Consider the following 24,530-nt stretch of genomic DNA (forward strand, 5'->3'; position numbering starts at 1 on the left):
TCAGGAACTCAGCACTAAAACGTTTTTTCCATAAGCTTTACTTAAACGATTAAATCAAAAGAGGTTTACACAAATTTCACAAAAAAATTAGGAAAACGGTTGACCTTAAAGGCCATCTCTACAACTTCCCGCTAATTCCGATAATACATGGCCTTTTTTTTGAGCTCTTCGAGCTCAAAAATACAATCTGGGTGTTATTTTGAGCTCTCCAAGCTTAAAAAGATACCTTTTCTGTGCTTTTGCGCTCTTTTAGCTCAAAAGTCTGATAGAAGTTTCATAGAACACTATTTTTGAAATTTTCAAACCGCAATAACTTTTGAATGAATGAACCGATTTTACGCGGTTGGCGGCATTCTACGCAGTTTTTAAGCCTCATAAAGAATTTCTAAATTTTAATTGGCCAAACTAGAAATTTCAGAGTAACTCCGAAAAAACACTTTTCGGTTTTCTTTCATTCACGATATCTCTCGAACGAATCAACCGATTTTGACTGGATTGGTGGCGATCGACGTGGTTTTTCAAAGTTGAGAGCTGATAAGTTTTTGGAATCGATCGGTAGCGCCGTTTAAAAGTTACATACATACACACATACAGACATAGTGACACCCTCACGGGAATAGTCAGGGAGCTTCCTAGGACCTCAGAACGTCGAGATCTGATGGAAACTCGATTTTCGATAAACGGCGTAAAACAAATACTTTCCAGTTTTTTGAAAATTTTTAATTTTCTTAGCGGGAAGTTAAAATTGTATAACGATTCGGGAACACTGCGCCAAAATATTTCTTCTTGACCTTGAAATGCTGAAATTTGAGCTAAATTAATTAATTAATTAATAATTATTACATCGTCTTGAATTTTTATAATAACTGTTTATTGAAGAACAAGAAAAAGAACACAATAATTTAAATATTTTTTAAAAATAATATTTTATCTGAAAGTTATTATTAATCTCTATACTCTAATAATTTATTTCGGAGACTTTGCTTAATAGTTTGATCGTCTACCTTCTTCCAGCCTCGTTCTTTTCCAAAAGCGGCTGTGTATTCTGAAAATTGAATAATTCATTTAATTTGATATTAACTTAACTACTGAACTACACAGAAAAAAATTTCTTGACTGGAGAACAAAATTTTGGCTCAAGAAAATTTTCGGGTGCCTGAAGGAAGACCGAAGTTGTGTTGGCCGAAGTAAAAATTTTTCTTGAAATTCTATTCTTGGTGGAAGTCGTTTTTTCTCAATTCAAATTATTATAAATACTTGATACAATAAATTTTTATATTTAATCAAGATTTTTAGATACTTTAGGGAAGCAGCGCCACCTACTTCAGCTGAGAAAAATATTCTCTCACCTTGAGAAAATTTTTCTCATGAATATTTGATACCCATTTTATATTATTTTAGTGTGCCATTACACATATTGAATGAAAAAAAATGATGAAATATTATTTGATCCTCCCATTTAACATGTTAACCAATAAAAATATTTATAAAAATTTACTATCAAGAAATCAATTTTTTGGAGCAAGAAAGAAATTTTCTCAAGACAAAAAAATTTACTTCTATCAAGAACTAAATTTTTTAGAGCAAGAGGCTGAATTTTCTCGAAACAACAAGATTTTCTTGACTTAAATAAACTTTTTTGAATAAAGATACGTATTTCTTAAAGCAAGAGAATTAATTTTGTTGGAATAAGTGATATTCCTTGTGTTAAAAATTTTTTTTCGCTCAAGAAAATAGTTAGAAGAAAAATATTTTCTTGGCTCAAGGGAACCTTTTTTCTGTGCATAATTTGTATGCTAAATCTAATTATACCAATAGATTTTTTCGTGAAATTACCCATTAAAACTTTCAAACCACGTTCATCCAAATAATTTTTAACTCCGCCATCCTTGTTTTTTCCTTTCCCTTTCCCTTTCGAATTGCAGAGAGTACATTCACTCATGGCTTCTTCAGTGAAAATTAGTGTCATCAAGCCTCGAGCAAAACTCCTCATATCAGTAGCAACAGATTTTAAGTTGTCAAGTCCCCGTTTAATCACAAATATTTTTCGTTCTGGTATCAACTCAATCGTTCCAGATAATTTTCCATCAGGATAGCGAAGTGTCCAGAGAGTATCACATGGTGTTGTATTTGAAGAAGACTTATGCATTATTTGCTCTGCCGGTACTTGAAAATCATTTTCGTTGTTGGATTCTTCGTCATCAGAAGATTTTACTTGTCTACGCAAAACTTTAATAAAATACTTTAACATTTACATAAATTAAATGTTATATTCTCTGATTTTAAGTAAAATTAATATGATTACTTCTGTGATGTGGTTCTGGAAGTGGGGAAGATGATCTACTCTGCGGTGTCGGAGATCGCGATGGATCGTATCGCGTGGGAGACTTTTCAAGATCATTCAAGTTTCTTAAATTATTACCGGAACGAAACTCCAAATCATGATACGATTTTAAAGCTGTGTAAAGTATTTGATAGAAATAAAATTATAAAAATAGAGTTTGTAAAATTTTTAAACTAATTCATTACTTTGTCTATGATTTTCTGGTAGAGGGAGATCAAATGACGGCGATAGCTGATATTCATCAGTTACTTCATCTTCATATCGAAGCGATTCTAACGGGAAATCATAAAGTTGATCTTTTGTAGATGAGTTTTGGTGCATTGGTGTATGTTGATGGTGGAAACGTATGTTATTGTTTGTGACAGCTAATGATCGACTTTGATGGGATGCTTCTTGACCATATGATCTTTGAACTCGATCATAAGGTTGATATCGCATTTCACGAGCCATTAAGTTTGAAGATAAAGCTGGTGGACGACTCTTGTGCGACGTTTGTAAATTTTGGACTGTAGAGAGCTCGTGACTCATCCTTTGATGAAATTGTTAAATCATTGGCATATATTGCTAGAAATATATTAAAATTATAGTATTAATTTAGTTTAAATTATGGTATTTAAAATTATAATATAATCATAGTTTTGTAAAAAAGGTAATTAATTGGCAAACCATCAAATTGATTATGGCGTGATACTGATGATGAAATATTGGAATTTGACAGCTGTTGACGATTTTGAGGCAATGAGTTGTTATTAGATGTAGTTCTATTCGATAATGGCCTGTTAGGTAGAAGTGGAGCAGGTGGAGGATAAATATTGATAACTCGAGGTGGGTTACATCTAATTTTGATATTAGATTCTTCAGCACCCTGGACAATTTGCGGTGGCGAAAATTGTTCATCTTGTACATGGGGTTCTCGAAATCGTGTGGATGTTGATACAAAATCTCGTGATGCGTGGCGATTATCTGAGAGTTCATCTCCTTCATATAAAGCTGGATATTGCTGATAAATGGATGTTCCGATATTTTTACCTGAAATTCTCAGCATACTAAGCAATTCTCACAACAAATTTATTTATAAAACAATTACCATTATCAGCTGAATTTTGTTGCGAATAAGATTGTCCGGACTTCTCATTGTAAGAGTTATTATCAGGAAAATTGAGGAAATCAATAAGGTCGTTGGTTTTTGATAGAGCATTGGTTAAGAGCGGCTTTAATTCATTTACTAAACGTCTACGTAATTCTGCATTGTGCTCGTGAGTTTCTCTTTCCTTTCAAAAAAATTTTTTAGAGGTTATTATATGTAACAAATTAAATATTTATAAAATATTACTTTTTCTACTTGTTTGCTGTATTCTGTTGACACTACTGTTGCAGATGGAAGATTAAATCTCCAAGGTGGTTTTGTTTTTTGAAGGTACTCCATGGTTTTAACGCTGTCGTCACGTTGAACGTTCTTTGTCAAATTCTACACAAAAAATACAATTATATATATTTATTTTACGAGTATTTATTAATAATCCCGGTTGTATAAGAGTTATTACCTTATCATTAATTTTTTTTCCTTTTTCCGACTGTAAAATTTTTCCATCATTTAATCGATTAGTGCTACCTTTTATTAATTTGTCTCCAACTTTCTCCCGTTGTGATATTATTTTGTCCATCTCTTTTTTTAATACATTTTCAGATTCTGAAATATTAACTTATAATTTTAACAACTTGATAATCATTCAAAATTTGATTGAAAAAATACTTTACTTTTTTGCGTACTATCATAGTAAAAAAAGTATCATAGTCTATTAATAACTAAATGAACTTACTTGAAATTTTTAAAACCGTTCCACTTAATTTATTTTGCTTTCGAGGTTGCACATTTTCGGGATCATAAAACAGAACTTTTGATCCAACAGTGATATCTTTTGACTTTCTTTTGCAATTGATGTTAATTGTCGAATGTACAAACAGGAATCTTCTCCGCAGATCAAATATTGCATTTTTTTAATATTTTATATCAGATAATTAAATAAATTGTCTGTATGTTGTTTACGTATAAACAGCAAATGTTATAACAGATGACTATTATCTTGACTTACTTCAGTTTATTATTAATTTGAAGATCGAATTACTGGTGTTTTGTATATATGATACATTCAATTATTTATCATTTAAAGTAAAGGTTATTTTGAAATATTAAAATAAGAATGGAAAAATATCATAAATATCTTACAGAACCAGAAAATGTAAAAATAATTTATTATATATCTAGTATTGGGTATATTAAATATGTAACGACTAAATTATTATTATTATTTTAACAGTTCACAATTCCCCGGAGAACTCTGAGTCGGCGGAAAAACATAACTAATTCATTAAATCACAATGAAACAATTGTTCCAGATGAAAATATTAATTTATTAAATAAAGACAGTGAAGAATATAGTTTTAATAAATCAACAAATAATTATCCTCAAGAAAATGTTTATTCAAGTTCATCTCATTCAGACAATCATGGTTCAAATCATAATGATGATTTTTCACATCACCAATGGGAAGATGACGAAGAATTAATGTGGTCAGAAAAGCCTATTTATAATGATTCCTCGGTAAAATGTGGTAATTTTCTTCTTAAAGTTTTAAAATTTTCTCTCTCAAATTCATTGACAAAAAAAGCGATAGAAGAATTATTACAAATGTTTCATGAATTTCTACCCCAGCCAAATAATATTCCGAGGAATAAATATCAATTTAAAAAGTTTCTAAAATCTGAAATACCATCTTTTGACACGGCTATACACAAACATGCGATTTGTGAAGAATGTGGACAGTACAGAGGTGAATTACTTACGCATAACGACGATGTTTTGTGTAATTATTGTCAACTAACTTCAAAAATCAATATCTTCGTTGAATATGATGTAGTACCGATCATAATTGATTTTTTTGAGCGAAGAAAATTGTATTCTCTAATAGATGAACATGAAGCGACAAGGAATAAAAATGATGATATTTTAACAGATATCATGGATGGAGAGCAATTAAAAAAAATTTGTCATTCTGCAAATTTGAAAAAATATGATCTTTTATTAATATGGAACTTTGATGGTGCTCCAGTTTCCAAAAGCTCGAATGGTCAATTGTGGCCCATTCAACTACAAATATTAAATATTAATTCAAAACATCGTCGATCGTTCCAAATAACAGCTGGTTTATTTTACAGTAATCACCAAAACCAAAAACAACTTCGTTTTTGAAACCGTTTGTAACAACTCTACAAAAGCTAATTACAGAGGGGTTTTCGTGGGTCCACCGGATCAAGGAAATCAACACAATATTGCTATCGCTCCAATAGCATCTTTAGATGCTCCTGCTCTGTGCTGCTGCTTTAGACATTATGTTATTTAACGGTACTTACAGTTGTCCCTACTGTACGCATCCAGGAGAAACGTGTGCTATTGGGTCAGGACATAATCATTCATTTACATTTTCAAAAGAATATCCTATCCGTACAGACGCAAGTATCCTTAGATGTGGTGAAATTGCTATCAAAGAAGGCCGTGAACATGTAAAAGGTATTAAAGGAGTTTCTATTGCTGCACTGATACCATATTTTGATCTTTCCATCGGTTTTGTCCCTGAATACATGCATGGTCTTATCGGCGTATTTAAATCTATGATAGGAATGTGGTCAAAAGAAACAAAAAGTATCTCGAAAAGGTTCGATAAAAAAATTAAATCAAGAAATATCTGACATAAGAGTTCCAGACATTATTCATAGAGTACCAAGAAATTTAAAGTATGCATCGTTCTATAAGAGCTCAGAAATTTTAAATCTTAGCCTTTTTCATTTTCCAATTTTATTGCGAGAAAAATTGAAAGATAAATACTATCAGAACTATATACTTCTAGCAAAAGCTACGTCGATTTTATTACAAAAAATGATAAAAGTAGAAGAAGTTGATTTTGCAGAAGAATTAATTCGCAAATTTTGTATTGAATTTGAACAACTATATGGACTCAACAAATGTACCTTCATTACCCATCAACTGATTCATTTACCACGATTTGTAAAATTATGGGGACCAATGTCAAATTGGTCAACCTATCCGTTTGAAGATGGTAACAGAGAATTATTGAAATGCGGCCATGGTCCAAACAAAATTAATGTTGAAATTGCTAATACTTTAGAATTTTCTAATGCTATGAATATTATGGAATCTAAATTTACTGAAAATAATAATGTAAAAGAAGAAACAATTACGTTGCTGAACGTTTTAAAACAATTTAATTACAAGACAAGTAATATCAGCTTTACATAATGAAACATTGATTGACGTTGATGTATTAGAGCGAGAACCTTATGCTATTTATGCAAAAGCAAAAATTAATGGTATTATTTATAATTCGGAAAAATATTTAAGAGAAAAAAAGGTGCAATTCTTGTATAGTATGGAATAACAATCAGTCGTTTGGTACTATTGAATTTTTTGTCAAGTTTAGGAATTTATCATTTGCAATCATTAGACAGTTCATTTCGCGCTCTGTTAATAATATTGAAGTTACTTTATCAAACAACAGAAGAACTCAATTGGATTATATAATTGCAGTACAAGATTCATTTCAAATTCAAGCTGTTCAAGTACATGATATTGAAGGGAAAGTTTTAAAAATTCAAGATTTTGTTTGCTTGCTTCTACCACTAACTTTACAAAGTTAACTTTAATATGTTAGGTTATCATTTCATCTTATACAAATATTGGTTAATTTATGACTAATAAATATTATATTTTAAAAAAAAAAATTTTGGTGTTGAGATCCCAATCTTTCCTAAAATTTTATTATGAAATTATCATAATATATCTTTCTGGTTTTGACTGTTTCCAGCTCAAACCTAATTATCTTAAAGCAGAGTTTTTGGTATTTTTTAGATTTTTTGAGAAATTTTGGAAAAATAAATATTTTTACATGCATTATAATGACATTATAATACATTATAATGACATTATAATGGGCAAATCATTATAATGACATTATAATATTTTTCCACCTGGGACCGCGTGAAACATCGGACATCTCCTCACCTCAACAATACGTGCTCTCAAGCGCTGTACATGTGTGTCTCGGTCTGACAGCCGCAGGGCCTGGTAAACGATCATCCGGATTGGTTCAAAGCTCGCGCGCTAGATTTTAGGCCCACCTCTAATACTTATAGCGTTACTAAAAAAGAAGAGGTGGGGAGAGGGGGAACCTCTCAAAGGTGCCGTGATACAATGGACTCATTATTTACCTATATATATATATAGGAGACTTTCTATAGATATAGTCACTCATCACGATATCTCTGGAACTATAAGACCTAGAGACTTGAAATTTGGCAGGAACATTCCTTTCACCAAGTAGAGGTCAGCTAAGAACGGATTTTACGAAATTTCACCCACAAGGGGGGTTGCGGGGGCGTTAACAATGAAAAATTCCCGTTTTTAAACTATAGCTCCTATCGACTCCAAATTTGGTAGGAATCTTCTGTAAGAGATGTAGAAATAATCTATAAACGAATTTTACGATATCTCACCCTACAGAGGGTTGCGGGGGTGGGTATTAACAATGAAAATTATTAATTTTCAAGCTATAGCTCCTACAGACTCCAAATTTTGTAGGAACTTTCTGTAAGTAATGAAAAATAATTTATGAACGAATTTTAGGATATCTTACCCTAAAGAGGATTGAGGGGGCGTTAACAATGAAAAATTCCCGTTTTTAAACTATAGCTCCCATAGACTCCAAATCGGGTAGGAATTTTCTGTAAGAGATGTAGAAATAATATACGAATGAATTTTACGATAGCTCACCTTACAGAGGTTTGCGGGGGTGGGTGTTAACAATAAAAAATCTTAATTTTTAAAATATAGCTTTTAAAAGCTGTAAATTTGGTAGGAATCTTTTATTTGTCATGAGAAGATCAACTCGAAACAGGTTTCAAAAAATTCTACTTCTGATAGGGATTGCGGGGTCGGTTTTTAAAATCTAAAATTTTAATTTCCAAACTGTAACTTCTGCAGACTCGAAATTTAATAGGAATCTTCGCGTATGATTTCAAATTCAGCTAATAATGAATTTTCTCGATTTCTAATCCCAAAAGGGATTGTGGGAGCGTTAACAATGAAAATCTCTCATTTCCAAACAATAGTCTCTATGAACTCGAAGTTTTGTAAGAACCTTTTATTTATAATGTAGAAATTATCTTGAATAGGATCTTATGGGAGTGATAATTGTCAAAAAATTCATATTCTTCAAATACAGTTCCTACAGATATAAAATTTGATAGAATCTCAAGAAAAACAAGAAATTACAGGGATGGCCTCCAAGGTCAACAGATTTCAATTTCAGACGGACTAAGAATTTTACATACATTTTATTTTTGCTGATTACATAACCGATGAAATGTTCTTATTACGGGATCACGGGAAATGTAACAGATTAAAATGAATGTATTTTCTAAACACTTGAGGTGTGGAAAAGAAATTTGGCTACTTATTATAAGAGAATTCGTAAAAAACATGTAAAAATAATTTTCTATGAAAAATTTATGTCACAAAAATTGCTTCACTGAAAGAAATGAATAAAAATCGAAAAATTGCTGGTGATTTTTGCGTAAGCAAAGAATCGAAAGCTTCGGGGCACAATGAAAAAAAATCGCAGCGCTTTAAATTTTTTAGAGATCTCAGGAGACACTTAAAGGTTTAAAAATTATCGACGATATCCTTCGTTCATCCTTTTTATCCAAAGTTATATCAAATTATCCAAATATCCTTAATTATGCGAGTTTAGTCTTTTTTGCAGTCTAAGTTTTTGATTAAAAAAAAAAATTTTTTTCGTTAAAAGCCCTTCACGGTATCTCGAAGAAGATATTGTGTAGTTTTCAAAACCCTCCTTCGATATTCTGTACGATCATTATTTCTAGAGTTTATTGGTTATCAAAGGCAAAAAGAACTTTTTTGCTTTGATTGACGATAACTCCGCGGCAAATCATCGTCCAGGCTTTTTGATTACGTCAAATTAAAGGGCATTAAATTTTCTAAAAGTGGTTATGAAGTAAGCAATGAAAATAAATTTTTTGAAGCCCGTCGACCTTTTTTTTAGATAAGAAAAAATTCGGAAAATGTTTTTCTTCGGTAGTTTTCTTAAGATTATTTTATACGCCCAAAATTTGTCAGGAAATGCCTAAACACAATTCCTGTTAAAAGCAGAACTCAAAATTCCAATTTTAAGAGGTCCATCAAGGAAGTTACATTTTGGCACACCCTAATATATATATAAAATTCCTGGGTCGATCGATGTAAATGTTTGTATATATACAATAGAATGTGGTCTGTACCTGAATAACATCAAAAAGTCGTCGTTGAGCTGATTCGGGTTCCTGATCGATTCCTTCATAACTTCCATGGACTGATATCATGTCCATGTCCGATTCATCAGGATCACTACTATCGCTTTCATCGGAATTCGTGTCATCAACCAGTTTGACTTCAAATTTTTCTTCATGAAAACGTTTGTAGTCACTAAGAATCTTTTTTTCCGTGTGGTCAACATATTTGCTCCAGATCTCTGGGGTGATCCTAGCTAATGCTTCATTCCACACCTGAATAACCATTTTATCTGAATAATCACCACCGGGTGCTAAATGTGCATCATAATACCTTTTGCAGTTACCCCAAACTAACTCAATAGGATTATAAAAAAAGCAATACGGTGGTGATTTCAGAATGATATGATCAGTTCCTTTGCAGAGACCATCGATTTTGCATTCAACAATTTTTTTGTGCCTCTTGCATAACTGATAAAGCTCCGTCCTTTTGCTCTTCTCGTCGAATGGGATACCCTCCTGCGTTAACCATTCTTTAAGTTCAGGAACTCTCCAATTGCTCGTCGGCTGCTTCTCGGTCTGATGAAAAAGTATGTCAGTGAAAACAATAATTCCAGTAAGGTAAAAGCCCCAATAGATGATCACGTACCAGTATATGATCACTCCATGTATTTGTATATCTATATTCATAAATATAGGTATACAAATACATAGAGTGATCATATACTGATACATGATCATCTATTGGGGCTTTTACCTTAGTACAAATATGCATTTTAATAAAAGAAAAATAAAAAATTTACAGATGTTGAAAAATGCTCGTCTCATCAATCATTAATAATATTATAAATCTTTGAAATTTATTGCAAACCTTGCAAGTTATATTATAAGAAAAAAAATTCGAGTGCCTACTTTGATTTATATATATATCAGTCAGTATAGAGTGAAAGTAGAATCCGTTAATGTGGAGACCGAGATGTTGTCGTACTTTGGGGCTGGTCCTACTATTCGCTCTGAGTGAAGCCATGGTAGGGGAAATGAAATCGACTGAAGCGTTCGCAGTGGTTACTTTCGGAGTTACGGGAGGCTATTATTCCTACAATTATAAGCAAGTACACGTGGAAGTATTTATTTTGTTTTAATTTTAATAAATTAAAAAAAATTAGACACCAGAGTTTTTGTGTTTTAAAAATACCAGCAGAAATATTTACTGCATTCTTTTTTATTTTTATCATTATACGTACTTGTTGTTGATTCGTTTAACTAAAAACAAAACTGCAATTATTACACTGATAAAAGGATTTATTAACTATTAATAATTTAATTTATTTGAAGACAATTATTTAATTTATTAAACTTTAATAAATATTTTTTAACATTCAATAAATATTTATTTGGTAGGAAAGTACATTTATTAATAGTTAATAACTATTTATTAATAGTTAACGAATATTTATTAACAGTTAATAAATATTTTGTTGAGTGAATTTGTTTTGCTTGTAATATCATATGATATGAAGATTTCTTATAAACAAAAATCATTTTTATAAATTATTTGTATTAATTATATTACATTATAATAACGTTTATTGTAAAATACCGAATTCTATCATAGCTCATAATTATCTTTTGTATTTATAAATATTAAAAGGTTAATTTATTTAGTGAATTGAATTATTATCATGTATTCCAGCTATAGGATTATAAAAAGTGTCAAAAGAAAATGCTATTTTTGCTTTTGATTTTAAATAAATATTTGCTAACAGTTAAAAAATATTCATTAACAAACAAATCCTTCTATCGGTGTATAAAATTGTCACATATTTTTATAACTTTTTACAATTATTTATAAAATTTATTTATTTTTATGTTTCTTGCTCTTGACATACGTCTAATAACATACTCTGACAGCCTCTTGTACTTCATCTTTTGACTGTCCCTGCAGTCACACTCATAGCGAATAGTCCAGTAAAAGTTTGTTAGTAGATATTCCGTCTACCGAGTAGCCTAATAGGGCGGAACTTTATAAGGTGTTCTAATGGCACCTCGTTCAGACTTACTGCCCTCGGTTTTCTAATAACGTCTCAGATATATTAATATTTCTCCATTTTATTTTTCACATATATTTACACTGAATTAGGATTTTATATCAGGGCTATTATTTCTACGAATGTAAAAAAAGTTTCGACATATGATTATTATCTTCTTTTTTACTTCTCACTCAAATTTCGCGTCAATTAACCGATTACTTGTAGCTAAAAAAGATTTATTTAATTCTAAGACTCAAAGTTTTAGTAATCGATCAGATAATACGACAAACATTGTATAACAGATATTACGTAAAATAACATTTATAGAATTTTTGATTATTATATGATTAGACAACGATAATAAAGAAGAGTTGAGCAGGTAACATATAAATGAAAACTATAAAATAAATACGATAACACAAAGAGGAAATATACCAAAAAAAGAAAACGTTAGTCAGAAAAGACGTGAAGATAACGGAAAAAGAAAAACAATAAAATAACGAGAATAAAAATTTATTGGTTCTGGATGGTAATTACTCACAAAGCTGATGATACGAAATGTCAATTAAAAAATATAAAGAAGAAAAGGATTAACACACAGTTTAATGAAATTCATAACATCAGAAAAAATTGAAAATAATATATCCGGGCTGAATGCCACAATAAAAGATTTAATGAAGAACCAAATATACAATACAATAAAATCATCAATGAGAGAGCTTTCTTTTAATTGTAAGTAAAAATTCATGAAAGAAAATTTAAATGCAAGTGTAAAAAGTGGATTAATTTTGAAGATAGCATTTTTGCTGAAAAATCTAAAAATTTTCTGAAGCAACAAAATTTATTTGTAGTTTCCCTGTTTGAACAAAATGATTTGATATGATTAAGAAAGATTAATTATTTGATCATTTCTAGTCCTGTCAAATTACTCTTAACATGTAAAATCAAATTAAATCAAAATTTCTTTAATGTGGACGGTAGTTATTTTAATATATAGTAGATATCCAAACCGTAATAGAAAAATACCAAAGAAAAATATAAAACACAAAGGCATAGCAAAAAATACATCATTCAAAAAGTATTTATTGTTGTTACTCTCACCATAACTATACTGCTTGGTTCAGAATTATAAAAAACTCCGGCGACATTGTTTGCCAGGTGCAATTAATCACAAGATCCCACGATGTGGAAAGTAAGACTGTAATTTTCACCTCACTTTATGAAAATTTTCCAATGAATAATATCTTAACATATCGTATACTAGTGATATGTGCAAATGTGGTTAATAATTAATAATTAATAATATCAAATTATTCCCGGAACCTTACCTTAGTCGAATGGTACGAAGCATTGTCCATAACAATCATCGATGGCTTAGTCAGGTTGGGCAGAAGATCTTTCTCCATCCACTTCTCAAAGGTAGCGCTATTCATTTCCCCATGATAGTCTTCATGACTCTTGGGGTTACTCTTCGACTTGATGCACATAGAAGCTCCCTCAACCCAACCATCCCGACCTTCAGCGTGGCATATAATGTACCGTGCTCCGGTAGACGCTTTTTTAACAGAAACACTTCTGGTACTAGAGTCTTGCCACTCTCGGGTTTTACCGGTACCATTTGCATACAGCCACGTTTCATCTTGGAAAATGAAGTTTTTAGCTTCATTTTCTATATCATTGCCGTTTCTTGCAGCCTCAGAAGCATCCAAGTTTCTTGCAGCCTCAGGGGCATCCAAGTTTCTTGCAACCTCAGGGGCGTCCAAGTTTCTTGCAGCCTCAGAAGCATCCAAGTTTCTTGCAGCCTCAGGGGCATCCAAGTTTCTTGCAGCCTCAGGGGCGTCCAAGTTTCTTGCAGCCTCAAGAGCGTCCAAGTTTCTTGCAGCCTCAGGGGCATCCAAGTTTCTTGCAGCCTCAGGGGCGTCCAAGTTTCTTGCAGCCTCAAGAGCGTCCAAGTTTCTTGCAGCCTCAAGAGCGTCCAAGTTTCTTTTGTACTTCGCTAGAAACTCAATGCGAGCGGCAATGATGTAGGGCTGTTCTACAAGCCACCGATTACTGTTGCGCTTCGTATATGTAAAGCCTATATCATGTAGAACCTTCCTGAGTATCTCGGGTGAACCGTAAAAAGCGATACCGTGACTTCTGTAAAGAGATAAATAACATTAAAAAGTTTCGTAAGACAAAAATATAATCCAAGGCGACAATTTGAATTCAAATTAAAAATATTCAAACTGATTTCATACTTAGATGATATTTTGAAAACTAAATCAAAATATTTGTTTATGTGACAAGCTTTATCTTCAGCAATATAAATTGAGTCTGAAGATATTAAAAATTTTAAACTGCTACACTGATAAAAAAATGAACTTGACTCAAGAGCTAAACTCTTGAATCTAGAATACCATTTTGAAGAAAATGATTTTATTGAGTCAAGAGAATATATTCTTGACTTAACAAAATTTTCTTAGACCAAGAATAATTTCTTAGCTCAAGAATTTATTCTCTTGACTCAAGAAAATCACTTTCTTCAAAATGGAATTCTTGGTTCAAGAGTTTGGCTCTTGAGTCAAGTCAATTTTTTTATCAGTGTACATTCGACTCTGTTTTAATCTTAAATACATTTTTTTATGGTACTTGAAAATTTTCAAAAGTAGTATTAAGCAGCTATTTCCAGTTTCATTCCAATTTTCAAATTTTCGCCTCCGGTAAATTTTAGTAGCTTAACACTTTCCGCACTATCTTCTGAAGTTCGAAAAGTGTGATGTAAATATGCATACAACAATAACATTACCTGATTTGTTGGTGTAATTTAGAGATTTTAATGGTTCGTCCTGAAAAGAAAAAGAAGAAAAAAAATTAAAGTTGCTCATATTTTCATTACAGATGTAAATGAAGATAATTGGACAAATAGCAATGAATGTATTGTTGAGTATAATACATTACCCTCTTATATACTCAGAAACATAGAGACTTTCATGCTCCGCCCAGATGCGCAGAACGAATAGCATAATGTCCAAACTCCAAAAATTGTAAAGCTTCACTTTATTTCCCCCCACCCCTGTCCCTGAGCAAACTTATAATAATTTTCGATAGTTCGTTTAACTATACAGATTATTGTGGCACATTGTAATTGCAAGTTATATGGAAGCTGTACATACGAATTAGAATTTCTTTGTAACATGAAACCTTTTTTGGCCATGCTGAAACACTTCCAACAATCTTTTTCGGCAAAAAGCGTAAGAAAGTTACGAAGTAATATGTTAAAGATATATCTAAAATTTTCGCGTTCAATAGCAAGCCACATACTCTTCTTTAGTCGATCCTTGACTATGCGGGATTGTGCATATGGGTGATTCTCTGCAAGGATGTTTTTTGCTGTCCCAGGCATTTTTTTATTAGAAAAATTATTATTTTGTTACTAAAAAAAATTTATTACGAAAGTAAAAAAACATTTGAATTTGGAGCATTGTAAACTAAAATGAAATAAATCTTGGTTTTTTTGCTGTACATTCGTAAACTATCGAAATAACAGTCCCCTAGGCTGTTCCATTCCCAAAATTGAAACTTTAAGATTAAATTTTAAGTTATTCGTCCATAATATATCGCGTAACAGATGCCATAAGGGCGTATAATTTTTATACGCAATTTTTATTTATAATTTATTTATAAAATTGGATCCATAAGTCTTAATATTATTGTAATTAATGTAAACATTCATTGAGAACTTGAAAAGTTCAATGCATTGAAATAGTTTGCTTGATTTTTCTCAATTTGATAAAAAAAAACAGTCCCCTGGCAAACAGTCCCCTGTCATGTTATATGACAAAAGATACACAAATATCGAAAAAGCAAAAATTAAATCGGCTGTTTATTTATTATGATTAAACATTAAATATTAGAAACGTATGAAAATATTTGTTCAGATTTACTCACTTTCGTCACAGGCTGTATAAATCAAATGCCTGATTTGTTCCTTGACTTCAATGGACACGTTGCGAAGTTTGGAATCTCTTGGTCGCTCTTTACCAGGTGTACAATATGGTACACCACTGTAACCAATAGCCACGTACTTACTTACGGTAGTATGGGATATTTGTAAAGCCGCTGCTGTTCTCTCTCTGTAATAGTATGCGATTGGGAAAAATGAAACATAGTAGAAAGTGAAGAATAGTAGAGGAAATAATGAAACACTTGTTTAGCACTGATCAAAAAATAGTATGCAGCCCTTAAGAAGTAAAAAAGAAAAGCCTCAGATCACATGTTTGTTGACCTCGACTTCGCCTCGACCAACAATGACATGTGATCTGAGGCTTCTCTTATTTTCCTTCCCAAGGGGTGTAATATATTAATGCGACACACTACTCGCATTTAAGTGATTCCTGAAGGCCAATGGCTAAGCAATAAAAGGTAACAGATGTAATTTATAAAACATTTTGTAAAAAATTACCTCACTTTCGAGAACGGAATTAAAGGCACTTGGAACTTTTTGATATTCTCCGATTCTTTTAAAAGAAATTTATATGCAGAAAATATCGCAGCTTGGTGTTGACTGGAGAATGAACGACCTCGCTTATTGCGAGTGTTGCCATCCCAAGGCTTCCGGTCAGAAGCCTTTTTTAGGGATTTGCCGTTGAGGACTCTCCTCATACGGGTCATGTTGACTAACAAAAAGCTCTGTATCTTTTAAGCTCTGTAGTTTTTCTATTGATAATTCAATTTAGTATAGAATTATCAGTGTGAAAATCAAAGTAATGAGCTGACTATTTATTGGCAGATGTAAACAAATATTTTTTAAATTTGAAGACTTATTATTAATTAAAACTTACAACTTTTATAAAAAAATGTAGGAAAAGTGCAGTTGTAACAATTTATGTGAGATATGTCAGAAAAAAGTTGTAATAAAAAAATGAAGGTTATTAGCATACGCGTATACAAAAGAAAATGTGTGTCTTCAACTTGGGGCCCCCTGCTGACATTCGCGAAAGGGTGAAATTTTTTGGCACCAGTTAATCTATGTAGTTTGGTGTTCATCCACTAGCACTACATAGCTGGCGCTACTATAAATTGTATCGTTATCAAAATATGAAAATTGCGCAAAGAATTATGTAACTATAAAATTAAAAAAAAAAAAAAAAGAAACAATCATAATTTACATGCAATTTTAATTTAAGAATATATGTAATTATACAAAATTTTACCTACGAAATTTCATAAAAATTAATAAAATTAGAAGAAAAACTCGAAGAAATAATTAATATACAGAAGTAGATTTATTGTTTGAATGAGTTATTAATAACTCCAATTAATAATACCAATTGGTATGAAATTTTATATACTCTCCAAAAAATTCGTTGAAGTTTGTTACAAATCATCGAATTTCATAGTAATGGTTTAAATTTTAAAAAATTTATTAAAAATCAGTAAAGTATAATGCAGAGAAAACTATAATGCGCATGAACTTACAGATAATTTTTGAAATATCGGGATTTATTTTAATGTAATGCACTTTTTAAGAAATTAAGGTTGGACCAAAATATTTACAAAGAAAAATTCTCACATAGTTTGATTGTACCGTTACATTTTATGCAATTTTATAAAATTCAAGTCTTGATATTATAAATATTATAAGATATCATACAATAATGTGATAATTTTTTCAAATCATCACGTGGTCTTCAACAACATTGGAGAAAATTATAATAAATAGTTGGCAATTTTCAATTGTGAAACTCTATAAAATCAAATGACCATTGTATAACATTTCATAAAATTACGCTTAGTTTAACTAAAAAAATATACCTGATATTTTACACATCTAACTTACAACATAGGCCAATTACTGTCAACAGATATTAATTATTAGCATTTGCAATAAAGTTTGCAGTATTCAAATAAAAAAGAAACAAATCAGAGCTGATTCATTATTGTAAAAAATTATCATAATAGAGAGTGATAATGAAAATAACTCATATCATATTAAATTCTGCATAGAAAATAAAAATTTTCAACTCAAGAGAATATTTTGAAATACTTAAAGTTTCTTGTTTTGAACAAAGTAAAATTTTTCTTGACATAATAAAATAGTATCTCGCTCCAAAAGAACTTCGCTCTCACAAAAATTTTTTATTAGTTCGAGTAACAATAAATCTGGTTGTGGAGTTACTCATGAAAATATATTAATGAGAATGACATATTTTTTTTTATAATATAATGTCATACCAAAAGTATTACAACAATATTGTAGTGCAATTTTTATTTGTTATTCAATGCAGGAAAAACAAATACTTATTATACTAATTAAAATATCAACTGGAATAAAACTGTAATAACTGAGGCTTATGAAAAATAAAAAATGATATTTATGAGAATAAAAATTAAAGTTTAAGTCAAGATATTTTTTCGTTTACTGCTTACAAAATGTTGGATACATTTATATTATATTATCTTACAATATTGTTAAATTTTAAAAATGAAAGACATGGCAAATGTGAATACATATTTTAATTTCGTTTGAATAACAATTTTTGAAAATTAGTAGGCAATATTATCACAACATTTTTTCCATCAGAGTTATGACATTTCGTGAACTTCCTCTGCTTTCTTGCTTTCAATATCCTTGGTTTGAAATGTTACAATCGTTTTTTGAACGAATTTGACCACTTGTCTTCTCCCTCTTTTCATTTGATGCTGGCTATCTAATACAAAAATTATGATTATTGACAATTTAACAATTAAAATCTAACAAAGATCAACGAAGTCAATGCAATATTTTAGCAATGTACAATAATAGTACAACAATGTACAATGTATTAATAATAGTTAAAAAATAGATAAAAACGCAATTAATAATATTACATTTGTTTTAATTATTACTTTATTTTTGTTAAATACCACAAAAGATAGGAATAGCTACGATTCATTTTTTGCTTTAAATCTACGAAAAAAATTAAATATAAATACTTATTATTTTTTAATATATATTAATATTTTATATAAAATTGAAAAATTTTTTAACAATTTTTTATTCATTTATCTATTATTTGTTATTGAATCATAGTTTAATTGTTAATTTACGAAACACTATATAGTTGTCAGCTGTAACCTACCTTACCTTCGCAGCTGCCATAACCACTGTCGTCACCTGCAGGTTACAAAAAATGACATGTTTGTTAGGCTCTCTACATGAGGACTATTTCATTCAGGCGGAGTAACCATTTTTTAGAGCGTTCATGAATATTGCGCTATAGTGGGGGTAAAAATCCGAAAAAACCCGAGGTCCAAACTCTCACTGGGACGACTTTAGAAGGATTTCTTAGCATTTAAGAATACAGTCGACGCTCTCTGTATTTGAGTCGCCCGTACAGGACCATCCTCTGTATTTGACTCGTCCTTTTGTCCCCACCACACCAACTCTCAAGTGTCGTCCGCGCAGGCCTGCGCGGTTTCATGCGCAGTGTTCTTAAAATATACGTCAGCAATCGTCCGTACCTAACCTCACTTTTTGTGTCTAAAATAAATGTTATTAATTATTTGTGATACTAAAATATAAAATTTAAAATGTCTAGTGATTCAGAAAATTTAAAGGTAAGTCAAAGTATTCAAAATTTAGTAATAGCTATAAATAAGTTCATTTGATTAACAACACCTTAATTTTTATGACATTGTTACGTCCGGGTGACGATAACACAATTAATTAATCAGTTCCTTAAATTTGAGACTAATCACTGAAGATTATATATCTCGGGAGGCGGGAACCGCGCCTATAGGCAACTGCACGCGGGTTTTTAATGGACAATGGATTCACGAATTTATAATGAACCGTGAGAAATTCTTGCTCTGTTGGGGTATCCCTGTTGGGGTAGGTCGGGGCACAAGCGAAAGAGAAAACAAGTGAGTTTGTATGGAATAGAACTGAGAAAGAATTATACCTGTATGAATAAATACTGTTGTCGTTGGGTCCTCATCCAAGTACCTGAGCGTCCAAAATACTAAGGGCGTTGACCGATGGTAATGATTGGCGACTAATTAAGTAAATGGTTAAGTTAGTTAATCAAGGTAATTCATTAACAAATCCGTAATATTCGAATAACTTACGATTGTTTATTATGATAAATTTTGAATACAAGAGTAATTATCGATGATTGACTGGTTGGAATTCAGAATTTATTAATTACTGAGTAAATTTCAGAAGAACACTGAACTACTAATCACACCCGTGGTTATAGGGAGTACTGGCGTTTTTCGGTTGCCGTGGCTGGGTTTTTATACGAGCGTAAGTCCCTCCTACTCATTTGAAATTTTAATAACCCTTAGTATAGAATTTTGATGTAATATCTGGGTAACGGCTATGGAATTCGGCGTTTGGGAATCACTATGCAATAGCAATGCTAAAGCATGAAAACTTTTTCCTACTTTCTGAAGGTTGAATGCGACCGGGTTAATTCCGATCGCCTACGATAGTTTTGTGGCTCCGGGCCTCGCCCCGTGACTCAGCGGTTGTTTGCTGAGGTGAGGATACTCGTGATGGACTTGTTCTGTACTGTCGCGTCTAACTTTTCCCTTACCTTTCTGAATAAGTTTCTTACAGTGAGATTTTTTTTATCTCAACAACAAAATTTCATGTTTTCGAACTGAATAGTTGGATTTTCGATAGTGGCTGATGTTGTCCAGTGGTTTTCGGTTTTGTAATTTTCTATTTCTTATTTTCGACTTGGCGGCTATTTATTTAGGACGCGTGAGGTATCGCGATTTGTGCTCACGTACCGTACGTATTCTGTTGTTTCGAGATTCCTTTATTGATAGTTATTATTCCCTTTTTTCACGATGGTCGAACCGTAATGATTTTTCTTTTCTAAATTCCGGCTAGCTGATAACCGTATGCAGCGGCTCAGATTATTCACTCGAGAGTTGAAATATCTTTTGTTTGATTTATTTTCTCGATCCAAGGAATTGTTTGAATAACTATTTTTAAATGTGAATTAATTATTTAAGCCGATAACTTGTCAACCAATATAATATAAAACGTAGAAATAATTAACCGTTTCTGTCTTAATACAATTAAGCTAATTTGTAACTTTCTAATTATTAATATTTATTTTATTAAAGTCGATGGCTTGTCTATTGAATTTGGGCACTCGGTAAATTCAATTAAATAAATATTTAATGTAAGAAAAATATCACGGACCGTAATACTGGTTACCGACTTCCCGATGAGTGCCGCCTTTGCTTCCGCGGCTGGGGTTTTTATATCCGCGGATCCGCCATTGTACCATGGTGGCTGGTCGCGTAGCCAGGCTCAGGCGTTGCCGTGTTACGTAACTCGTTTGAAAAAGGGTTTATATGCGTCAAATATATAATCGAATGCATTATAATGCGATATACGAAGTCGTGTCCGTATTGACCACAGATATCTATAAAAAATATATCGCAATTAAAGGTATATCATCTCATATTCCATTATTATTAATTATTCTATTATTAATATAGGATATTCATCAATAATACATTATCTTTATGCATAAACCATACATTCATCAATATGTTACTTCGCATATGCACGATTCTTATGTGTATCGATAAATATACGGTGTTACATATATTCTTCATATATTGCACATGATATACAGCACATATAGTTTCATGTGCTGGTGATATAGCAGATGATGCATGGATTACCATACATCAACGATCATACCATTCATGCAACCGTACATTCGTCATTCATTTGCAATACATCGTACGATATATTTTTAATAATCTGTAGTATTTCTATGCAGGAATGCGCGAAGAATATTTTTATTAAAGGTCATGTTCGTGGGATTTGGCCGCTGGCTATTTCTATTAAAGGTCATGTTTAGCAGCTGGTTACTTCCCCCATGGCTGCATACGCGATGGGCTCCTAGATAAGTTATTTGCCGGCGTTTACAGGCGGTTTTTCGGGACAACCGAAAATAATGTTTTTCTCTCAGAACCTTTTGGTAACGAGTAGTCGCAACTAAGACGATAAGCTTTTTCAAATCTCGCTCGAGTAATATTCTTATCTGTGTTTTCCTTTCGTCTTATGTAAAAACAAAAAAAATGTTTTTTAAAAAGAGTTGTTTAAGGGTACGGTGTTACAGTAGTTCGTAGTTCCATCATTAATTAAGGATTTTTACTGATTAGTTATTCATTAATGTGTTACGCGTGGCCGTAACAACATTGAAGTTGACAGACATTAAAAATTTTTTTAGAATTTTATGGCAATTAAATTATGAAAACAATTTAATAAAAAAATTCCAAATGTAAAAATTAATAAAAATTACAATTGAAAATTTTTAGAAGCATTTTTTAATTATAATTGATTATAAAAATAATTTAATTAAAAAATTCCAAATGTAAAAATTAATAAAAATTACAAGTGAAAATTTTAAGAAGCATTTTTTAATTATAATTGATTTACTATAAAAATTTTTAAAATTGACAGCTGACTGCTAACTTCGGTATCATTAATTTTTACTGTCCTTCAATGTTGGATTCATTTTAGATTTTTAATTAATCTGAAGATTGAAAATACATAAAAAAAATTAAATATATTATTTTTATTACTTAATATCTAATCTAAACATTTTTTATTTACAGAAAAAAAGAAATATTTTGTCCATAGAGCAGCGCTTAAATATTATAGAGAGGTTGAAGGCTGGAGAACGTATTTAATGCCTGCCAAAAAGCTAGTCAAGAGTTAGTCGGATTTGTGATTCACAAATAAAAAAAAAAATTGTATCGTAAGTTGAAAATTAGAAAAAAATTAGTTTTTTAAATAATTTATCTATGTGGATTAATAATCTAGATTACAAATTTAGAAAATATATGTTGTAATTTGAAATTTGTCTTGAATTTAACATTACTGTATTTATTCTTTATAATTTTAAAAATACTTAATGAATAGAATGTGATTTTATGTTATGTAAGAGAAAACCTTACAGTATTTTTAATATATTAAATACTTTTTATTCAAATTTAAATAAGAATTGCAATAATAATAATGATAATAAATAAAGAAAATGATATTTGATATTTTTTGTAAGTTATTACTAAATAATCATGTATTTGTAAAGTACTTTGTAACTTTTGAAGTTTGAATATTCCCGCCGTTGCATTTAAATATACCCGCCACTGTATTTTTTTTTGATTGGTTGGACAACAAATCATAGTGGGAGACAGGATCGTCAAGTACAGAGAGCGGTCAAATACAGAGGGGTCCAATACAGAGAGCGTCGACTGTATTTCTTAGTATTTAAGCTCTCTTTATTTTTCCTTTAAGTTCTCTCCGAACCTCTTCTACATTACCCTCTGACAACTCTCTCATTTAAAAACTTGAATAGGTATCTGCTCTTCTTGTTAGTAACCGTATCTCAGTATTGTCTCGGCTTTATTTCTACCTGACCATCTATACTTTTTAACCCCCCTTCAGCCCCTTACGTTGAAGTTACCACCAATTCTAGGTATTTGATAGGATATTTTTTTTTAATTTCATATAATTTTTTATTATTGTTTAAAAAATAAACCCTTCATTAGCCACGTCTTTTTTAATTTCTCGCTCGCCCTCTATAACGAATCTCTATAGGTTGAGTTCGAACAAAAATTTTAAAGATAAATCGACTTATCTATAGCGTATTATAGTAGTCTTGTAGGAGTGTAGAGACAGAATGAGAGAAAGAGAGAGAGAGAAAGAGAAGTTACTTTTCAATACTAGTGCGAGGTAAGTCAACTAAACTATAGATTTCCAGAAATCGTATACTTGGCGCCCTCTGCAAGTTGCTCGAAAATTCAACTTTCGCAATTGATATGACAAAAAAGCATTTTTTACGACAGTCCACCTCCAGAATGGATGGCGAGATTGGATGTTAACAATTACAATTTTTAATTTCCAAACTATAGCTCCAGAATCCAAATTTTGTAGGTATCCTTAATATGGCATACGGGAGTGGGTGTTAAAATAATGAATTTCAATTTTTAAACTTTAAGTTCTGCTGACACCAAATTTGGTAGGAATTTTTGTATATTATAAGCGATTAATTGTTCTTATTGCGAGATCGCGGAAATGTAACTGATTAAAATGAATGCATTTTCCAAATAATTGATATGTGGAAACTGAATTCGGCTCACCTTTAAATAGAATTCGTAAAAAACACGTAAAAATAATTTTTTATTAAAAATTGATGGCACTGAAAAAATTTTAATAAATGGAAAAATTCGTGGCACTTGAAACTAACCAATTTTATACAAATACCTGCACTGAATGATATGGTGCATTATCTAGAATGATCAGCGACGGTTTCTTTAAATTTGGTACAAAGTCTTTCCGGAACCAATTTTCAAAATTTTCGGCGTTCATGTCACCGTGGTAATCATCTTCTTCTTTCGGTTTCTTTTCCGAACGGAAAAATAAAGATGCTCCTTCAACGAAGCCATCTTTACCACCAGCATGAGCGACAATGTACCAAGCCCCACATGATCCTTTTCTCAATGAACAACTACGTCGATCCTCATTCTGCCAATCTTTGGTTTTACCTGTACCGTTTTGAAAGGTCCAGAAATATTGGATCTAGTCGTTCATCTTCAGGCTTCATGTAGTTCTCCATGTAGCCTTGTAAGTATGCACGTTTTTCCATTTGAATATCAGGCTGTCCTTTTAAATATCGGCGACCATCTCTCTTTCTCCAGTTGTAATCGGAGTCGTGGAGGATTTTCCTCAAGGTTTCTTCTCCACCTTCGAAATTTATTTCAGGATCACTATGCAAACATAAAAAATTGAAGATAA

At 31.3% G+C, this 24,530-nt stretch overlaps 2 protein-coding genes and 2 long non-coding RNA genes across 5 annotated transcripts; all 4 read right to left on the reverse strand.

Annotated features, from left to right (window-relative positions):
* Positions 1-2,782, reverse strand: LOC123264030. The gene is made up of 5 exons (XM_044727074.1): positions 2,530-2,782; positions 2,306-2,458; positions 1,837-2,229; positions 958-1,045; positions 1-40 (listed from the first exon to the last, which is right to left on the reverse strand). Exons 1-5 carry the CDS (start codon positions 2,780-2,782, stop codon positions 1-3), a joined length of 927 nt encoding a protein of 308 aa, XP_044583009.1.
* A 4,294-nt stretch (positions 2,783-7,076) lies between these two features.
* LOC123264031 lies at positions 7,077-13,240 on the reverse strand. The gene is made up of 3 exons (XM_044727075.1): positions 13,063-13,240; positions 9,717-10,283; positions 7,077-7,085 (listed from the first exon to the last, which is right to left on the reverse strand). The coding sequence occupies exons 1-3, from the start codon at positions 13,219-13,221 to the stop codon at positions 7,077-7,079; spliced, it is 735 nt and encodes a 244-aa protein (XP_044583010.1). The 5' UTR covers positions 13,222-13,240.
* Positions 10,710-11,496, reverse strand: LOC123262541. 2 transcript variants are annotated; one of them, XR_006508977.1, is made up of 3 exons: positions 11,469-11,496; positions 10,949-10,967; positions 10,710-10,800 (listed from the first exon to the last, which is right to left on the reverse strand). It is a non-coding gene; the product is annotated as an uncharacterized LOC123262541 (long non-coding RNA). The 2 variants fall into 2 exon arrangements; XR_006508978.1 differs by lacking the exon at positions 11,469-11,496 and having other exon boundaries at positions 10,949-11,046.
* A 526-nt stretch (positions 13,241-13,766) lies between the features above and the next one.
* LOC123262550 lies at positions 13,767-15,844 on the reverse strand. The gene is made up of 3 exons (XR_006508987.1): positions 15,665-15,844; positions 14,523-14,562; positions 13,767-13,873 (listed from the first exon to the last, which is right to left on the reverse strand). It is a non-coding gene; the product is annotated as an uncharacterized LOC123262550 (long non-coding RNA).
* Between the last annotated feature and the right edge of the window lie 8,686 nt (positions 15,845-24,530).

Source organism: Cotesia glomerata, linkage group LG4 (genome assembly GCF_020080835.1).
Source record: "Cotesia glomerata isolate CgM1 linkage group LG4, MPM_Cglom_v2.3, whole genome shotgun sequence".
NCBI classification, from domain to species: Eukaryota; Metazoa; Arthropoda; class Insecta; order Hymenoptera; family Braconidae; genus Cotesia; species Cotesia glomerata.

Excerpts from the sequence above, each read along its gene's own strand:
- LOC123264030 (XM_044727074.1), bottom strand. The coding sequence starts at position 2,782 with ATGCGATATCAACCTTATGATCGAGTTCAAAGATCATATGGTCAAGAA. Across the intron at positions 2,459-2,529 it reads ACCAGAAAATCATAGACAAA|CTTTAAAATCGTATCATGAT; the intron begins GTAATGAATTAG and ends TACTTTACACAG. Across the intron at positions 41-957 it reads CTCCGAAATAAATTATTAGA|TAAAGCTTATGGAAAAAACG; the intron begins GTATAGAGATTA and ends TAATCGTTTAAG.
- LOC123264031 (XM_044727075.1), bottom strand. The coding sequence starts at position 13,221 with ATGTGCATCAAGTCGAAGAGTAACCCCAAGAGTCATGAAGACTATCAT. Across the intron at positions 10,284-13,062 it reads CTTCGTACCATTCGACTAAG|ACCGAGAAGCAGCCGACGAG; the intron begins GTAAGGTTCCGG and ends CTTTTTCATCAG.